This window comes from Narcine bancroftii, chromosome 9 (genome assembly GCF_036971445.1).
Source record: "Narcine bancroftii isolate sNarBan1 chromosome 9, sNarBan1.hap1, whole genome shotgun sequence".
Lineage (NCBI taxonomy): Eukaryota > Metazoa > Chordata > Chondrichthyes > Torpediniformes > Narcinidae > Narcine > Narcine bancroftii.
In genome coordinates, this window is record NC_091477.1 from 41,160,901 (window position 1) to 41,179,531 (window position 18,631).

The 18,631-nt window shown below is 37.2% G+C and overlaps 1 protein-coding gene and 1 long non-coding RNA gene across 4 annotated transcripts in view; one reads left to right on the forward strand and one right to left on the reverse strand.

Annotated features, from left to right (window-relative positions):
- Positions 1 to 14,101, forward strand: part of ctnna1 (catenin (cadherin-associated protein), alpha 1) — a 110,046-nt gene extending 95,945 nt beyond the window's left edge. For all 3 annotated transcript variants that reach the window (XM_069898885.1, XM_069898887.1, XM_069898886.1), the window contains exons 15-18: positions 1,930 to 2,111; positions 2,636 to 2,741; positions 10,399 to 10,533; positions 12,939 to 14,101. In XM_069898885.1, the coding sequence (XP_069754986.1) occupies positions 1,930 to 2,111; positions 2,636 to 2,741; positions 10,399 to 10,533; positions 12,939 to 13,223 (708 nt within the window). In that variant the 3' untranslated portion in view covers positions 13,224 to 14,101. The remainder of the gene's footprint in view (positions 1 to 1,929; positions 2,112 to 2,635; positions 2,742 to 10,398; positions 10,534 to 12,938) is intronic.
- On the reverse strand, positions 7,771 to 18,631 carry LOC138743468 (uncharacterized). The gene is made up of 2 exons (XR_011344912.1): positions 18,395 to 18,631; positions 7,771 to 8,042 (listed from the first exon to the last, which is right to left on the reverse strand). It is a non-coding gene; the product is annotated as an uncharacterized lncRNA (long non-coding RNA).

The following is an 18,631-nucleotide window of genomic DNA, read 5'->3' on the forward strand; positions in this document are numbered from 1 at the left end:
AAAAATTAACTTTTATATTCAGTACAGCAACAAATAAAATAAAAAGCAAGTTAGCTGCAGCAAATGAAAATATTGCATGAATATGCAGAGATGTCCATAATGTTGTTGTAATGAAAGTATTACATCCAGGATATGCACTTAGTGAATGTCTCGAGATCTCTGGCTATTGTACACTTTTTTTAAAATCTAAAATCATTTTACAGCAGGTAAAGAGTGATTTTTCTGACAAGAGTGCCAGTAGGTACACCAGGATATCGCCTGGATTAGAGGATGTTCATTATGCCCTTGCTTTCCCTGGGTGGATGCTAAGCGGTGACCAGGTGGAGATAGGGGGAAAAAAGAAAAAAGGATTAAGAGGATTCGTGGTTATGGTAGATGATCAGAATCTTTGTCCCAAGGTTGGCTTATCAAAAATAAGAAGGCATAGGGATGAGATGAGAGGAAGGATTTTTAACGGAGATCATAGGGATAAGCTTTTTTGTACAGTGATTGATACTTGGAACCCACAGCTAGAGAAAGTAGGGGAATCAGATACAATTCCAACATTTAAGTGTCATTTAAAAAATCATTGAATTAGGCATGGTATAGAAGGATATAGTCCTAATGTGAACAAATGGGATTAGTGTAGATGGATGAAAATGCCCTGTTTCTGGACTATATGACTAACAATGAAAATTAGTGCACAAATTGCTTGGTAGTATGGTTAAGTTGATATGTAGAAAATAGCTCAAAATTTGATCAGTGGAAAATCTTCCCAGAAAAATCTCTAATTGTCTTTTGTTCATGAATAACAAAAAAAATCCAAAACTGGAATTCCAAACCAAAAACAGATTAATCATATTAGGGAAAAAAACACGAGGTATTGTCTAGCCTACAGCTTTATACCTGTTGTGAGTGAGAAAAACAGATTCAGTGGATTTCAAAAGCAAGGACTCTGAACACTGTCTGGTAGTAAATTATTTTATTTACAAAAGACAAGCATGAGGTAATGGGAATAAAACACATGCACAATTTATAGCGAGCGTGGGAAAATCACACTGAGGATATAAAACACACACACACGATACAAACAATCATGGAAGAATAATATGACACCAGCCACCCCTTGACTCAATGCAGGCATAGCTCTATGCTACTTGGGACATTAACTAAAATGCTCCCAACCCTTTAAAAGTGCGCACATCACCAACTATTTCTCCAGCACCATGCTATGGTACTTGGCCTGGAGTGAAGCAGGGTAGTCCCTCAAAGAGGGAGGGCCGAGCACATGTGGTGCCCTCTATAGTGCTGAAATGCTGAGGATCCAGCCCAGGTCATTTACAGGGTACCAAATGGCTCAGTAGGTTAAGTCGATTACAAAGGCCAATGGCCCAAAGCTGAGCACAAAGGTATTTAAATTAGCCAACAGCAAAGTGTGCACTAATTAGTGGCCAGAGTCCAACCTTGATTGACAGGTGATGTGACTTCCGAATAAATTTCAGGCAGGGAGGGCAAGTGACCATCCGCAATACACAGATTCCATACAGGCAGGGAGGCCACATTTCCTCCCATACAGAAAAAAAGGCCTTAAGATGTATTGTTGTATTTTAAACTTCATTGAATTTTGTGCACAAAAGAATGATCTTTGAAAGAAATTATTTTTTTGTTCGGCTGGGCTGTTTAAGCATAATTAAGTGAGGTGATATTTAAAAATTATTGTCCCATATATAGCTTTAATGCAACATGTTACATTTAGATGGCTATAGTATCTGTTAGGTATTTTAATTCTATTTTTCAGAAGTTTGTTGCTGTAATAATTTTCTTCCTCAGTACCATTAATCTAAGTAACTGAAGTTTTTACCATTTGAATAAGATTCATCTGACTTTTGTGTCATTGTTCTTTCCACATTTGGATAATCTTTACCCCAGTAATTTGTTTTTGTTTTTCAGGCCATTATGGCTCAGCTTCCACAGGAGCAAAAAGCAAAGATTGCTGAGCAAGTCGCCAGCTTTGAGGAAGAGAAAATCAAATTGGATGCTGAAGTTTCTAAATGGGATGACAGTGGAAATGATATTATTGTTTTAGCTAAACAGATGTGCATGATTATGATGGAGATGACAGATTTCACCAGGTGTGCTATTAAGTGTAAAAATCAGTGATAATTTAACTTGCCAAGTATCAGAGCTCTGAAATTGCCACCCAAATCTCTGCCTATCTACTAGTTTGATCTCTAAGGAGTTCTTTTATACCTGCTACAGTTAAAGTCTGATAATTTAACATTCTTGGAATTTTTTTGTTTCGATGTTGCACAGTAACAGAATAAACTTTCCAGTGAACTGAGTATTCGAAGGGAAACCATGCAAACAGGGGCCCTTTGAAATGATCTGGGAAACTGTGCCCCCTTGATTTTAAAGGTTGTGCTGGAAACAAAACCAGCTGAGCCGAATGCAGAATTATGAAGATTTCTGAACAATGGGAAACACATAGATAATGTGTTTAAAAGAAACTTGGATATTTACTGCACTTTGGACAAGCTTTTACTGATGAAACTAGCCTACTCGTCAAACAAATTGTGCAACAAAATGCCTTGGGGCATTGTATTAGTATTGGTTCATAAGTTGCTGTTAATGTTTGGTGTCTTGATCTTCTTTTCAGAGGGAAAGGTCCATTAAAGAATACATCTGATGTGATCAGTGCTGCCAAGAAAATCGCTGAAGCAGGTTCAAGAATGGATAAACTTGGACGTACTATTGCTGATCATGTGAGTTTAAAGTCTGACCTCCACACCATCTCCCTACCCACCAATACCTTTCGTAGGTGGTAATGGTACCAAGATGCACCTTGTTTATCCATATCTACATAGGATATCCGAAAGCTGTAGCTTATTTCCTTGCTCATGATTAGTTGTGAAACATCGTATGGCAGGTTCTTGAATTGGGCTTCTGGATCACAAGATTACACACTGGTACATTGAGTCTTCTCTGCCATTCTAATCAGGAGCTGATTCATCCTCATTCCCTGGCTTTCTCCTTGTAACCCTTGATGCGCTGACTAATCTGTCAATCTCTACCTTAAATACATCCAACGACCTTGCTTCCACGGCGGCCTGTGGCAACAAGTTCCACAGACTGGTGACGCTCTGTCTAAAGAAATTGACACCCTTTTATCCTGAAATTATGCCCTCGTTTCCTAGAATCCATATCGTGGGAAACATCCTTGCTACATCTCCTCTGTTCAGGCCTTTCAGTATTAAAAATGCCTTTATGAGGGCCCCCCTCAACCTATACTCCAATGAACTAGTCCAAGAGCCTTGTATGTAATCCTTTCATTGTTGATATCATTCTAGTAAATCTCTGAACCCTCTCCAATGCCAGCACATCTTTTTTTCAAATAAGGCACCCAAAACTGTACACCAATACTCCAAGTTAAGACTCACCAGTGCTTTATAGAGTCTCAACATTACATCCATGCTCCTCTAAAAATGAATGTCAACATTCTTCGCCACTAACTCGACCTGGAGGGTATCCAGCTCAAAGACTCCCAAGTCCTTTTGCATTTCCAAATTTTGAACTTCCCTCCCATCTAAATAATAGTCTGCCTGTCTATTTCTTCTACCGAAGTACATGACTGTGTACTTTCCAACATTGTATTTCATCTGCCATCTATTTGGCCATTCTCTCCTAATCTATGCTCCCAATATATCCGACCAAGTTTTTTACCTAACCATTTATAAAATATAAAAATGATCGCATGAAAAAGTTTTAAAATTAATACACTGAATTGCAAGCAGTGTGGTTGCTATGGTCATCTGAAATGTAATTAGCAATTTAGTTAGACTTCGCATCATTTTTAAATTAACAACTACAACATAATACCTTTCAGAAAATAGAGAATAATGTATAACTGCTAAATTATCAATTCTAGTACATGATTGCTGTAATTTATACCAATTGTATAATGTTCAGAAGTTTCTTTCATTGAATGAAATGTATTTGCTGTTTTAGTTTAAAATTTCTAAAATTTTTTAAAATTGCTGAAGTTTTCACAATTCAAACTTAAAATATGTAATTTAGTAAATAACATGAGCAAACGGGTGTGGGCATCTTGAACTTGCTCACTGCTTTCACTCAGTATTGTAGAAGAACTCTGAGATCATTGTGGTGCAAATTGACTGAAGACCTTTTGTCAATGCAGACTTTGCAGATGCTTTAGTAGCATGTTCCTACCCTTACTATATCTGAATAAAGAATGCTGATAATATTCAGTAATTTAATATATTTGGTTAACTCAATCCTTTTCCAGTTGAACGTAATTGAAGTGCTAAAATCCTTTAGTTTTAAGAACTAGATTATACTGTTTGTTTCCAGTGTTTGGTGTTTTCGATTTGAAACATTTAATTAGAAAACCTGGTCAGGCTCAACAAATTGCCTGCTGAATTAAATTGGAATAATATTTTTTTCTTCTGTGTTGCTACTGTTGGGGTAATATCCACTGGAATATGATTTTCTGCCAAAATCCAATAATAAAACTTTTGTCTATCTTTTCTTTTATAGTCTTAATTTAAAGATTTCCGAGTACGTCCAACCCTGAGATTCCATGCAGGCATGGCAGAATTACCACTAATTGGTAGTGCAAAAAATAAACTGTACATAAGTAAACAAAGAACTATAAACAAACTGCAATACAGAGAGAACAAACAGAAAATCAATAAAGTGCAGGAGTCCATAAATGAGTCTCTGATTGAGTTTATTGTTGAGTCTGATGGTGGAGGGTAGAAGCTATTCCTGAACCTGGTGGTGCGAGTCCTGTGGCACCTAGACCTCTTTCCTGATGGCAGCAGCAAGAACAGAGCATGTGCTGGGTGGTGAGGGTCTTTGATGATTGCTGCTGCTCTCCTTCAGCAGCACTCCCTGTAGATGTGCTCAATAGTAGGGATGTCCTGGGCTGTGCCCATTACATTTTAGAGGGTTTTACGCTCAGAGATATTGGTGTTTCCATACCAGACTGTGATGCAGCTGGTCAGCACACCTTGTATCACACCTCTGTAGAAATTTGCTAGGGTTTCTGATGTCATACCAAACCTCTTCAAACTCCTGAGGAAAAGTGGAGGCGCTGCCGTGCTTTTTTCACAATGCCATTGGTGGGTTGGATTCAGGAATGATCCTCTCCACCTCTGAACCCCCAATGATCACTGGATTGTAAACCTCAGGCTTTCCTTTCCTGAAGTCAACAATCAGTTCCTTAGTTTTGGTGAGATTGAGTGCAAGGTGGTGGTGGTTGTACATTCAGCCCAGTTTTCAATCTCCATCCTGTATGCGGACTCATCCCCTTCCTTTGTACAGCCCATTATAATGGTATCGTTGGCAAATTTGTTGGTGGCGTTACTGTCTTACTGAGCCATGCATTCGTAGGTGTAAAGTGAGTGGAACAGGGGGCTAAGAACACAGCCCTATGGGGCTCTAGTACTGGTGGAGATTGTAGAGAAGTTCTTACCAATATTCACTAATTGTGGTCTGAAGATGAGGAAAGTTATGATCCAATTACACAATTAACTCCCAGGTCTTGGTGTTTTGGCTCCTCGAAATTGCCTTTTATTTTTCAAAATCTGACTTTCTTTGAAAAGTGTTTTAGTGCAGTCTTTCATGTGAGTATTTTTGTCAATGGTAGTTGATTATGGCATGTAGATTAACTATCTTCTAAGTTTGCATTTAAGGAAAGATATGTGTACTCATCTTATTTAGGTTTGCATTCAAGCTTTTTCTTCCCTGCTACATTCAGACTATCATATCGACCTCTTACTAGTAAAATGATGCTGCCTTTGTACTGTTTAACTTTTTTTTGCTTTTTAACACTATATTCTCCATTTCTGTTTTATTTTAAACTATCTATTGTACTTATGTGTTCACTTGCCTGGAAAGTGCAGTTTTCGCTGTATCTATACACATGACAATAAACAATTCAATTTGTATGCATTACCAGGCATATAGACAGCCTGAATTCATTGGAAAAAAAATCAGTTCTGTTTTGATTGAAATATATCTTATTAGCTGCAGCTTAACTACCCAGTTTTCCCATGTATCTACCTATTGATGGAAAAAAAGCAACTGACTTTGTTTGAAATTGTCAAACTAGATATGTCAGAAATCATGATAAATTCACATAAAAGTTGTGACAATAGAGTAGAACATGAGTTGATCTACGAGTTAATCTAACCAAAGGAGTAGTATTCCTGAGGTAGCTCATTTGCATATTCAAAAACAAAAATTAAAACTGAACATTAGATTTTTTTTAAAACCCTGTACAAAGATACTAAGATCTTTTGTAATATTTTTGATCCATTAATTGAAGTTTTTTCCATTTGTTTTGTCCTTAATGTTTACTTGTAAAGGAGCCAGACATCATTACAATAGTATTAGTAACTGGTGTTTTTAACCTTCTAACTCGTACAAAGGAACAGTTAATTAAATCAGTTTCAGCTGGTTTAAAGGACAGATCAAAGCAATGTTGGAGCCTCTCATCCAAGAGTACCTTTCAGAAAGGAACTTTCTTTATTAGACATGAAGACTAAAATGACAGACTGCATTAGTGCTGGTTGTTCAGCTTCCCTCCACTTAAGAATCAATCATGACATGGAAGGTTAACCATTTAAGGTTCAAAATGGTCTTTGCCCAGTGATATTCAGGCCTGATAACTGGTTGTCTATTTGTGATGTGAGCTTTTCACCTTATCAACACCAAATCATTCTCTGGAATGCTGAAAGCTAAATAGTGAAATCAACTCCATTGCCATTAATTATTGACAAGCAATTTTTATTAGAATTCTTTTACAAAATCTCTGTTTAATTTGATTGCGTCAATGTAGATAAACTAACATAATCGTAGAAGAAAATTGAGGGATCATTTCAATTTTCAGATTACCCTGCCTAGTCAAAGTTAGTTATGCAGGCCTGTCCAGCAGTAAAGGGTAAATTAAAATCTATCTGTGGAAACAATAATTAGGGACGTTGCAATGTCCTAAATGCAGCGAAACATCTCAAGGTATCACACACAATTACCAAACAAAAAAATTGACATTGATCCACTGAAAGGAGGTGCTAAGCCTTAGTTAGAGTTAGGGTTAAAGGATTTAAATAAGAAAAAAATATCCCTCAAATCCCTCCAGAAAGGTATAAAAGACCAGAATAAGAAATGTGGATATCTTAAACAGTTGTAAAGTAGAATAAGATTACAAAGATAAGAAATAGAAACAGGAGTGCTTCAATTGCTTGTATTTGTTTTGCTACTTAATTTGATTGCACCACTTCATGTGAACCCCATAATCCCTAGATTTGCTTGATCTCTAAAATCTAGAGATCTCTTACCCTGATTGAGCCTCTGCAGCCCACTTGTATGGTGAATTAAAAGGTTCACCAACCTTTGGTTTAAAAAAAATTCTTCTCATCTGTCTCCTGAATAACCTACTCCTTATTTGAAGACTTTGAATCCTGGTTCTAGATACCCTATCCAAAAGAAACATCTTCTGAGCATCCATCCTCTCAAGCCCTTTAAAAAATCTGCATTTCAATTAAAACACTAATTTTGGGCTACATTACTTGTCCTATAAATAATATTCCAAATACACCATCACCAGAGTTCTAATTAAAAGGTGCAGGATATCTTTACTCTGCCATGCAAATCTTCTTACAATATCGAAGTAGTGCTGTCCATAATGTTTTGGACAAAAGACACATTTTTTTCCTTTATTTGCCCTTAATTCCACAGTTTTAAATTTGTAATCAAACAATTAAAGTGTGCATTCCAGATTTTATTGAAGGTTACATGTATACATTTTGGTTTCAACATGTAGAAATGACAGCACTTTTTATACATAGTTCCCCCATTTCAGGGCACCATAAGGTTTGGGACATTTGGCTTCACAGGTGGTTGTGATTACTTGGGTATATTTAATTGCTTCATTGGTGCAGGTACAAGAGAGCTAGACTTGCTTCTAAACTTTTGATCTCTTCTGGAAATGCCATTTTTCAACATGAGGTCCAATGAAAGTCAAAGAAGCCATTATAGGGCTGAAAAACAAGATTAAAACTGTAAGAGTCATCACCCAAACCTTAGGATTACCAAAATCAACCATTTAGAATATCATTAAGAAGAACGAGCGTACTGGTGAGCTCAGTAATTGCAAACTAATGAAGACCTCCACTCCTGATGAATGAAGTATTCTCATCATAATGAAGAATAATCCCCAAATGCCTGTCTGACATCCAGAACATTCTTCAGGATGCAAGTGTGGATATGTTAATGACTATAGTCCACAGAAAACTTCATGAAGGGAAAGACAGGCTACGCTGTAAGATGCAAACCACTAGCTGGCAAGAGCAAAGTCTGGACACATAAAGGACTTGCCCAAGATCCAAAGCATATCACCTCATCTGTGAACCCTGGTGGTTGGGGTGTCATGGCTGCCACTGGTGTGGGCACACTTAACTTTGTTGATGATGTAACTGCTGATGACGGTAGCAAAATGAATTCTGAAGTGTATAGAAATATCTGTTCATGTTCGAGCAAATGCCTCCAAATTTATTGGATGACACTTCATTGTCCAGCAAGGCAATGATCCCAAACATACTGCTAAAGCAACAAAGGAGTTTTTCAAAGCTAAAACCTGGAAAAATCTTGAATGGCCATTTGAACATGCCTTCCATATGCTTGAGAAATTTTAAGGGAACAATTCCCCTAAACAAGCAAGAGCTGAAGATGGCTGGCAGAGCATCACCAGAGAAGATGTCTGTGAATCACAGTCTTCAAGCAGTCTTTGCATTTATGCATGGGATATGCAACAAATTACTAAACATGGATAATATGCATACCATTGCTTTGTCCCAAATATTACGCTGTCCTGAAATGAGGGGTCTATGTATGAAAAATGCTGTAACTGCGACAGGCCAAACCAAAATGTAAACAATTAACCTTGAATAAATTCTGGAATGTGAACTTTAATTATATGTGAATTGTTTGATTACAAATTTAAAACTGTGGAGCACGCAGGCAAATAAAGAAAAAAAGTGTCTTTGTCCCAAACATGGATGGCACTGTATTCAGTACTGGATGTTGATTCTACAATTCATTTTCCATCTATGAAATTGTTGCTTATATACTTAAATCTATATCTCCCTGAAGCCTCTCTGCATTGCTCTCACAGTCCACATTGCCCTCTTAAGTTTGTATGATCAACAAAGTTGGTCTTTCTGGATCCAGAACCTGGATAATGATTTTGAACAGTTCAGTCCGCAGCACGGATGCTGGTGCGCCCCATTTGACATTCTTTCCGACCTGAAAATGGCCATTTATTCCAATTGCTTTCTCTCTGTCAAGTCATGCCAGTTATTGCTCATAGTACCATGCACATGCCTTATCAATTTCCACTCTAGTAAAATGCAATAGAAATAATTTTTCTTTCATGAATCTATGTTGACTTTGCTAAATCCTATTAATTTCAAATATCCTGCATCACTTAATCAATTCAACATTTTTTTCAGTGAATTTAAGGCGTGAGATCATGAAATGATTTGAGTAGATCATTGAGAGTTTCAAAATCAAGTTGTGACTGAGCTTGAACCTTTGTAAATCAGACATTGGAGGAGAGACCTGTTATGGCATGGGCGGAAAGTTCTAGGACAATTTCACATTTGTAGAGCATAATAAAGGATTGTGAAGGGGTATGTTGATATCATCTAGAGGTAACAGCTATGCTTTTCAAGAGCACACAGTTAGAGGCAGATGTATTATGCTATATTCCAGAAATGGATAGAGGCAGTTTTGTTAATAACTCATTTGAGAGGTCAGATATTGTCTTGGAGTCAAATATTTCACTAACCTTGCATGTTGTGTGAAAAGCGTTTATATAGATGCTGGTGGATATGTGGTGTTTGGACTGAGGTCAGCTATCAGTGACTGCATTTTTCTCATACTTCAGGCTCATCCAATGTTCTCAAAACTGGATCTGCCAAGATCAACTGAAAGTATTGAGAGATAAATATACAGACCGTCATCAGGAAATTGATATTTCAATGTGGTTGAGGGCAGCTTGCTTTTGAGAATCAACGTGCTTCCATTTCCTCCCACATCCCAAAGATTTGCTGGTAGAGTAATTGCCTTCTGTAAGTTGCCCCTCGGATGGGTGCCAGGAAAATTGATGTAGCCATTGTGATGAGAGAGTATGGTTTATAGGGAAGAAAGTTGGGTAGTGGTAAGTGCATTATGAGCAAGTATAGACTTGATTGGCCTAATAGCCACATTTTTTTGTAAGAGAATCTGAATGCGAATTTAAGTCATGAGTTTGGAATATTTATTTTTCTCTCAGAATTGAACTGGTTAATTATTCATAAAAATTGCAAAATTTTTAATTGAAATTTTCTTTTGTAGTGTCCAGACTCCAGCTGCAAGCAAGATTTATTGGCTTATCTGCAGCGTATTGCCTTGTATTGCCATCAGCTGAACATCTGTAGCAAAGTAAAGGCAGAAGTCCAAAATCTGGGAGGAGAACTCATTGTTTCTGGAGTGAGTATTCTATAATTAATGAAAATATAGCTTGTTATATTAAAATTATAACTGCTCTTGGCTTTCTATACATCACTTTCTGAGGCCAACAAGATAGTATGTGTATACCTGATACCCTCACCTAGCCAATACAGACATAAAATGAGTATGCCTGTCTAAAGTGAAGGTGGATAGCAGAGGAGAGGTACTTTGATGAGCAAGTTCTCATCAATTATTTTGTGATTTGGTGCAGCACAATAACCTGTACAGGCAGTTCCTGGGTTACAAACAACTCGTACTCCTGAGCAGGCTTCACGCAGGCGCCTAATTGTGCCCCAATTTGTGCATTGTGCCCAAAATTGGTGCATGCACATAATGGTACCTCATGAATGCTAAATAAGAACTGTAAGTACTTGTTCCACCTTAGTACAAATTCGGCTTATGAACAGATCTAGGTAATAGAACTCGTTCATGACCTGGAGACTGCCTGAACTCTGACACACGTGGTAGAACCCTAACTTCGTTTCTGGTGTCTGTTGACTTTAATTTCCTTGGTATTTTGGCCCCCAGACAATTAGCTGTTGGGCATGTTAAGTAGGTAATATTGGTAGTACATTGCAAAGATGTGACTTATTATTTTCTTTGTAAAGATTGGGAACATGCATTAGCCCAACCCAATCAGTTCTTGCCTTCTTAAAACTAGTATAATTGAAGGCACACAGCGAACCTGTATCTTGGCCATTTCATTTAAAATTGATTTTTATCATCCAACTAAGTTTTGCTAAGAATAGTTAATCCAGTAATTGAGTATTGAGTTGGTGACATGCAACGTTAACATTATCAAATGTGCTTGAGAATTCACTTTAATTGGCAAACTAAATATCTGCATTGCTGAAAAATTACAATGTTCCAAATGCTTAATTTTTTTGAGTATTCTTCCTAATTTACACAACGTAGCCATTTATGCCAACTGATTTGAGTTTTGTATTTACAGAAAATAACATACCAATGATCAGATTTTTTTCAAATTTAGTTGTAATTTCTCTTGAGCTGCCATATAGGTATACCCCACTTAATGAAACTAAAGCATTCCTAGGAAACCTTTTTTAAGCTGAAATGGCGTAAAGACCCAATCACTACTATTGGAGGCTATTTTCATAAATGCGCAAACTCATTCCAATGCTTTCTTTGTAAAAGCAAGTTTTTATAATTCAAGTATTCATAAGGCAGAGTATACCTGTATATGTAATTTCTATATAAAACATGAAAATCTGCAGACACCGTGGTTGAAGTAAAAACACAAAGCTGAAGAAACTCAGCAAGTCGAGCAGTGTCCTTTATATTGCAAACTGATGTTTCTGTACTTGACTAAGTAAATCTGGCATTTAGGAGAAAGATGGCATGCATAATGCACAATGTTTTCATAGAGAGATACTATCAACTCTGCAAACCTTGGTAAGACTAACCATTTCTAAGCATACATGTTCAGTTTTGGATAAAAGTGAGAAAAATGAAACCACACAAATCCATTTCATTCAACTAATCATATTTGTGTTTAAACTCTGCTTATCTCGAAGCAAATTGCTCATTTACATTTGAAGTTTCATGCATAGTCTTATTTTTTTCCTAGTATATTGTTATGTTTTTTGTTTGTCAAAGAATTGAAACATTAACCATTGTTGCCATTTACAGAATATAAATTGAGTTAGAGACTTTTCACTTGAAATGTTTAAATGTGATTTATTAGTGTTGACCTAAGAGTTGGATTGTTTGCTGATCGCTAATTATCTCTGCCAAGATATGGTTAGACCTCCTGCTATGCACATCCATCAGGAAAACTTGTGGAAAGCTTGAATTGGTTAGAATAATTTACAGTTGGCTTGTATGCCAATGCTTGCAGTGTCGAGTTGTAGAGTAACTTGTGAAAAATGGCCATTTTCTAAAGTATTGGACAGGTATCAAAGTCTACAAGGCTATATTTCAAGCCAATAAATTAAGGTGAGAAATGGAGAAACTAGAAAATAACTTTGTTTGTAATTATCTGGTTTAGATGAATCTTGAAGGTTTTAAAATTGGGCAAAGGATGTGCAATGTAATTCAAGGTGAAGGACTACATTAAACCAATTCATTCATAGAGGATTTGGTATCTTAAACATCTATCCTAAACAGATTGCTTTTGATATCCAATTTAGCACAAGAATGTATTGAAGGATTCTTAAATGTTATATGTTTGCATGAAACCTCACAGATAGCATGAACAAGATAGCATCCATAGCTTTAACATATCCTGTTAATGAACAGAGTTAATAAATAATGCAATACTATATAACCTAGAGTTTATACATTATTCCATTTGCATTGTTTGCAGATTCATAAAATTGTGTTCAGTCTATAATTTTCAGACCTCTTTTGTGACCCACTTACAGGTGGATAGTGCAATGTCTCTGATCCAAGCTGCAAAGAACTTGATGAATGCTGTTGTGCAAACAGTTAAAGCTTCCTATGTGGCATCCACTAAGTACCAGAAGTCTCTTGGCATGGCATCATTGAACATGCCTGCTGTTTCATGGAAGATGAGAGCTCCAGAAAAGAAGCCATTGGTAAAGAGGGAGAAAAATGATGATATGCACAAAGTTAAAAGATCATCTCAAAAAAAGCACGTTTCACCAGTGCAGGCTCTCAGTGAGTTCAAGGCGATGGATAGTATTTAAAATAAAAAAAACACATTCCCATAATATGTCATGGATAAGAATTCAGTTGATTGATTTTGGAAACTTTCTTTAATTTACTTAACTTTAAAATAAAGGCTTTTAATATTCATACATAAATTTGGATCATAGGCTATGCATTCTTTCATGAACAAATATTATTAGGTACCATTCCATAATTGATCTGGGAAGTTGGAATGATGAGGCCAAATTTGAGCTTGATTTGTCTCTGGTAATAAGTTGACAATAACTTTAATAATGAAATAGTTACAGAAACTTTCACTTTTGAAGAACGTGCAGATTAAATATTTCATTTTAAAGCCCACATCTTCCAATCAAAGGAGATGTCAATAAATTGTTTTTAAATCTTTTTCAATAATAATTCACATTTGTACAGTACAAAAAAACTAAAGGCATTGCATGTAGAGTTTTGATTGGTTTATTTGTTGCTTTAGTTTATGAATATGTGCAGTGGTTTGCAATTTTGAATTTACACTTAATTTTATTAGCTTTCCTCCCCACCAACACATTCATCCTGCAGACAAACCAAAGGGGAAAGACAACATTTTCTTTTTACTTTCCTTTTCCAAAAAAAGGGGCAGGTTCTTTACATATCCCTCAACATTAATATGATCTTTGGTTGTGGTTAATAGAGCTTAAATAGCCAAAATATTATTGTGCTACGCAATCATATATATCAAGTAAATGTAATGGGTATGATAATCGTTGGAGGACAATCCTAAATTAGTAACTAGATGTACAATGTATCACACCTATGAACTTTAAAAAAAATCTTTTTCATGATTTAAATACTTTTTGAAGCATAAAAGTTACCTCTGTACTTGCTATAATTCTTAAATAAAGTTACTGTTTTCACAGCTGTTTTGGCTTCTGGCATTCTAAAACTTCATTTGATTACAAATTTAACTTAATTGATGATTTTTTTAATTCCAGTTTTAAATTTAGTTCCATGTATCTTTGAACTTATGTTGTTTTGATCATAGAGTTTAATTCTGCTAAAGTGTTGGAAAATGGTGCAGTATTAACAATATTGTAGGACATTTTTTTTGTCTTTTATGCATAATATCTGTTACAATGTTGATTAATTTGTTCAAAGGTATGGATACTTAGAAAGTTTAATAAGAAAAAACATTTTCTTAAGTCCTAGAGTTTGATAGTACAAAGCCCAACTTGTCTATGCTGACCATTTGTCTGCCTTCATCCTATATCCCTTAAACCTTCCCTATCCATGTTCCTGTCTAAATACCTTCTTAAACATTAAACATGTCCTTGCCCAGTATCATATACTATACACAGTAAAAGATGCTTACTGATCCTTTTTAAATATTTCCTTTCTCACCGTAAATAAACCATGTTGCACATGATATTTTGAACCTCTAAGGTATACCAATCAACCCCCACACCTCCCCACCCCCCACCCCCCCCCCGCCCTCACCTTTTTGCCTCCTACACTCCAGGGAAAAAAGCACTTGTGAATCTTTCCTGCACTCTTTCCAGATTAATGACATCTTTCCTATAGATAGGCAACCAGATCTGCCCATAATACTCCAAACGTAGATCCACCAATAATTTGTACCGTTGTAAGTTGACATCCCTGCTCTTGTACTTAATGGATTGAAACAAAAGTCTGCAGATTATAAGACTATATGATATAGCAGCAGACATAGGCATTCGATCCATGCCATTCCATCATAAGATGATCTATATCCCACTCAGCCCTTTCTGTTTTCTCCACATAACCTTTGATACCCTGACTATTCAGATACTTATCAATATCTGCTTTAGATACACCGAAAGACTTGGCTTCCACAGCCATCTGTGGCAGTAAATTCCAGGGTTCAGCACTCTCTTGCTAAACACATTTCTCTGCATTTCAGTTTTAAATGGGCACCCTTCAATCCTGAAGTTGAGGCTTCCTGCCCTCGACTCCCCAACCATGGGAAACAATCTGGCCACATCTACTTGTTCACACCTTTGAATTTTCAAAATGCTTCTATGACGTCCCCCCTCATTCTTCTGAACTCCAAGGAGTACAGTCCAAAGAGTCATCAAGCATTCCTTGTATGCTAATCCCTTCATTCCAGGAATCATTCTTGTAAATCTTCTCTGAACCCTCTCCAATGCCAGTACATCCTTTCTTAAATAAAGAGCCCAAAACTCTATTCCATTCTCCAAGTGAGGCCTTCCTTATAAAGCCTCAACATCATATCCCTGCTCTTGTACCCTATTCTTCTAGATATTAATGTTAACATTGCATTTGTCTTCACCACTGATAACCTGGATGTTGACCTTTAGGTATCCTGCATGAAGACTCCCAAGTCCTTTTGCACCTCTGAATTTTGAATTTTCTCCCCATCCAAATAATAGTCTGCCCTTTTATTCCTTCTACCAAAGTGCATGACCATACAATTACCAACATTGTATTTTATTTGCCACTTCTTTGTCCATTATCCTAATCTATGTAAGTCTCTCTGCAGCCTCTCTATTTCCTCCACTGCCTGCTCCTCCATCTTTTTATCATTTGCATACCTAGCCACAATGCTATTTATTTTGCAACCTAAATCATTAACATGCAATGTAAAAAGATGTTGCCCCTGCACTGACATCTGCAAAATACCAGTGGTGGCCAACCAGAATAGGATCACTTTATTCCCATTCTCTGTTAGTCTTTCAGCCATGCTAATATATTTCCTGTAATCCCATGGGCTATTGTTTTGCAGCACCTTGTCAAAGGCTTTTTCAACATCCACTGCATATCCTATGTCTAGCCTGCTTGTGGTTTCCTCAAAAAATTGCGGTAGGTTTGTTCAGGCAAGGTTTTCCCTTCAGGATTGTAGTAAAAACAGAATTAAAAATTTTTTTTTTTACATGTACAGCACAGTAACGAGAAACCAAAGCAGACACAGGAAGAACGTACAAACTCCTTACAGACGGCACGGGAAATGAATCTGGTCCAGTCCCAACCGTGCCATGCTTAAGTGTCCACAGGCTGCAAGACCTGCTGAGTTCCTCCAGCATTTGTTTTACCTGTACTCAATGTCATGACTGAAGTAAAGCATGCCAAACACTTTGACCATCCTGTCTACCTGTGGTCCTGTTTTTGTGGGGCTATGTACCTATACACCCAAGTCCCTCTATTCTCTGTTCACTCTGCAAATCCTTCCTGAGTTTCACTTGAAGTGCAACACCCTGCATTTTTTTTGGATCAACCCTATCCACCATTCCTTAGCCCACTTCCTCAGTTCATCAAGCTCCTTTTGTAATCTCGGATAACCTCCTTCACTGTCCAATGAAACATAGATTTTGATGTAATCTGCAAACTTGCCATGCTAGCATGTCAGCCAACTTGTGACTATTGATGATGAACAACTGTAAACCCAGCACTGATCCCTGTGGCTCATCACTGATCACAGGCTTCCAATCTGATTAACAACCTTCCGCTACTCCCCTGTACTTTCCTTATTCTAATATATCCTAATTTCAAAGTATCATCTTCCAAAAGCATTAGCTATGGTATTCCGAATTTAGATCTCTTTAATCTAATTAACCAAACTTTGTAGATGCAGCTTTAAGTAGTTTTAATTCATTGATAAAACGGACGAATATTTTGCATAACTTCACATTGACTTTCATAACGATGAATAACAAAGCATTTACTGTATTTAAACAAATTAACGATATTTAACTTCAAAGAGATATACAAGATGAATTCAAAGAAAATTATCTCGTGCTCATGTCCCCTTCATAGTTCATCGAAGAATGCGATGCAAGCTCTTAGTCTGCGTGGGTATTATGACATATTACATCATAGTCACTATGGTAACACTACAAACAATAGTTCTCTTAACGAAACAGGCTCAAAATTAAGAATCAAAAAACACGTTTTAACTTTTATATCTACTACCATCAAACCAATTCTGTATCCATTTGACACCATTTCCCACACACAAAGCTATATTGACTCTCCCTAATGGGTTCTCATCTTTCCAAATGTAGGTGGATCCTGTCACTTTTCAGAATACCCTCCAGTAATTTGTACTGGTAAAATTTTTGTTGTCTTTTGGACCAGAGATATATCATCATTATTATACGTAAAGCTGGTTATGTGAAGTAATCCATACTACAATCCTACACAGACAAGACTCCTCAATTCTTCGTCTGCTACATCAAAGGCTATATTGTTGCTGCCTCCTGCACCTGGGATGAGCTTCTCAACTTTATCCACACTTGGTCTATCTCTGGTCACATTCTCTCCTTTCTCAATCTCTCTCTCTGTCTCCATCTAAGGAGACAAACTATCTACAGATACTTTCGACAAACCCACCAACTCCCACAGTTACTTTTCACACCCTCTCTCCTTTAAAGATTCTATTCCTTTGTCTCAATAATTCCACCTCCATCGCATATCCACCCAGGATTAAGTCTTCCATTCCAGAACATCTGAGATATCCTCCTCAAAAAAAACCACATGCTTTCCCTCAACTGCTATTAACTTGGCCCTTACCCACATCTCTATATCTTACACATTTGCTCTGGTCCTCTCAGCACTGAGAGGCAACAAGGACAGGATTCACCTTGTCCTCATCACCTACCACCTCACCAGCCTCCGCATTTCAATATATTGTCCTCTATAATTTCCACCAGTTACATGATCCAACCACCAGATACATCTTCCCCTCTCCACTTTCTACAGGAACTGCTCCCACTGGGACTCCATTCATTCCTTCCCACTAATTGCCCTTTAGTGCCTATTTGTGTGACTATAGACAATGCTACTCTTGTGCCCATATCTCCTCTCTCACCATACAGTGTTTCCAAGTTCACTTGCAAATCGGCAGGGATCATGTTGTGGCCACCTCAACATCAAAGAGGCTGGCTGCAGACTGAGATCTTTTGTTGAGCATCTCCACTCTGCCTGTTGCAATAATAGGGACTTACCAGTGGCCAATCTTTTCTTTTCTACACCCCATTCCCAGATTAACATGTCTATCAATGGCCTTGTGCAATGCCAAACTGACACTACTTGCAAATTGGAGGAACTACACCTTATGCTCCGTCTGATCATTCTCCAACCAGATGGCATTAATATTAACTTCTCCAGTTCTGTTAAAACTCTCCTCTCTGTGTGTGTGTCTCTCTCTCTCCCAACATACCCTCTTCACTTCTCAGCCTTTTTCTCTTCTACCCTTCCACTTATGACTTCTTGTCTGTTGTCGTGTATTCCTTCCTTTGTCCTTTCTCTCCTCTCCCATCTTTTTATTCAGGTGCTTGTCTGCTTTTTGCTCATATCTTGAGAAACGGCTCAAGCCTGAAATGCTAGTTAACCTCCAAATAGATGCTGTGAGACTTGACGGGGGTTTCACCAGCACTTTGGGTATTGCAGTTGTGTT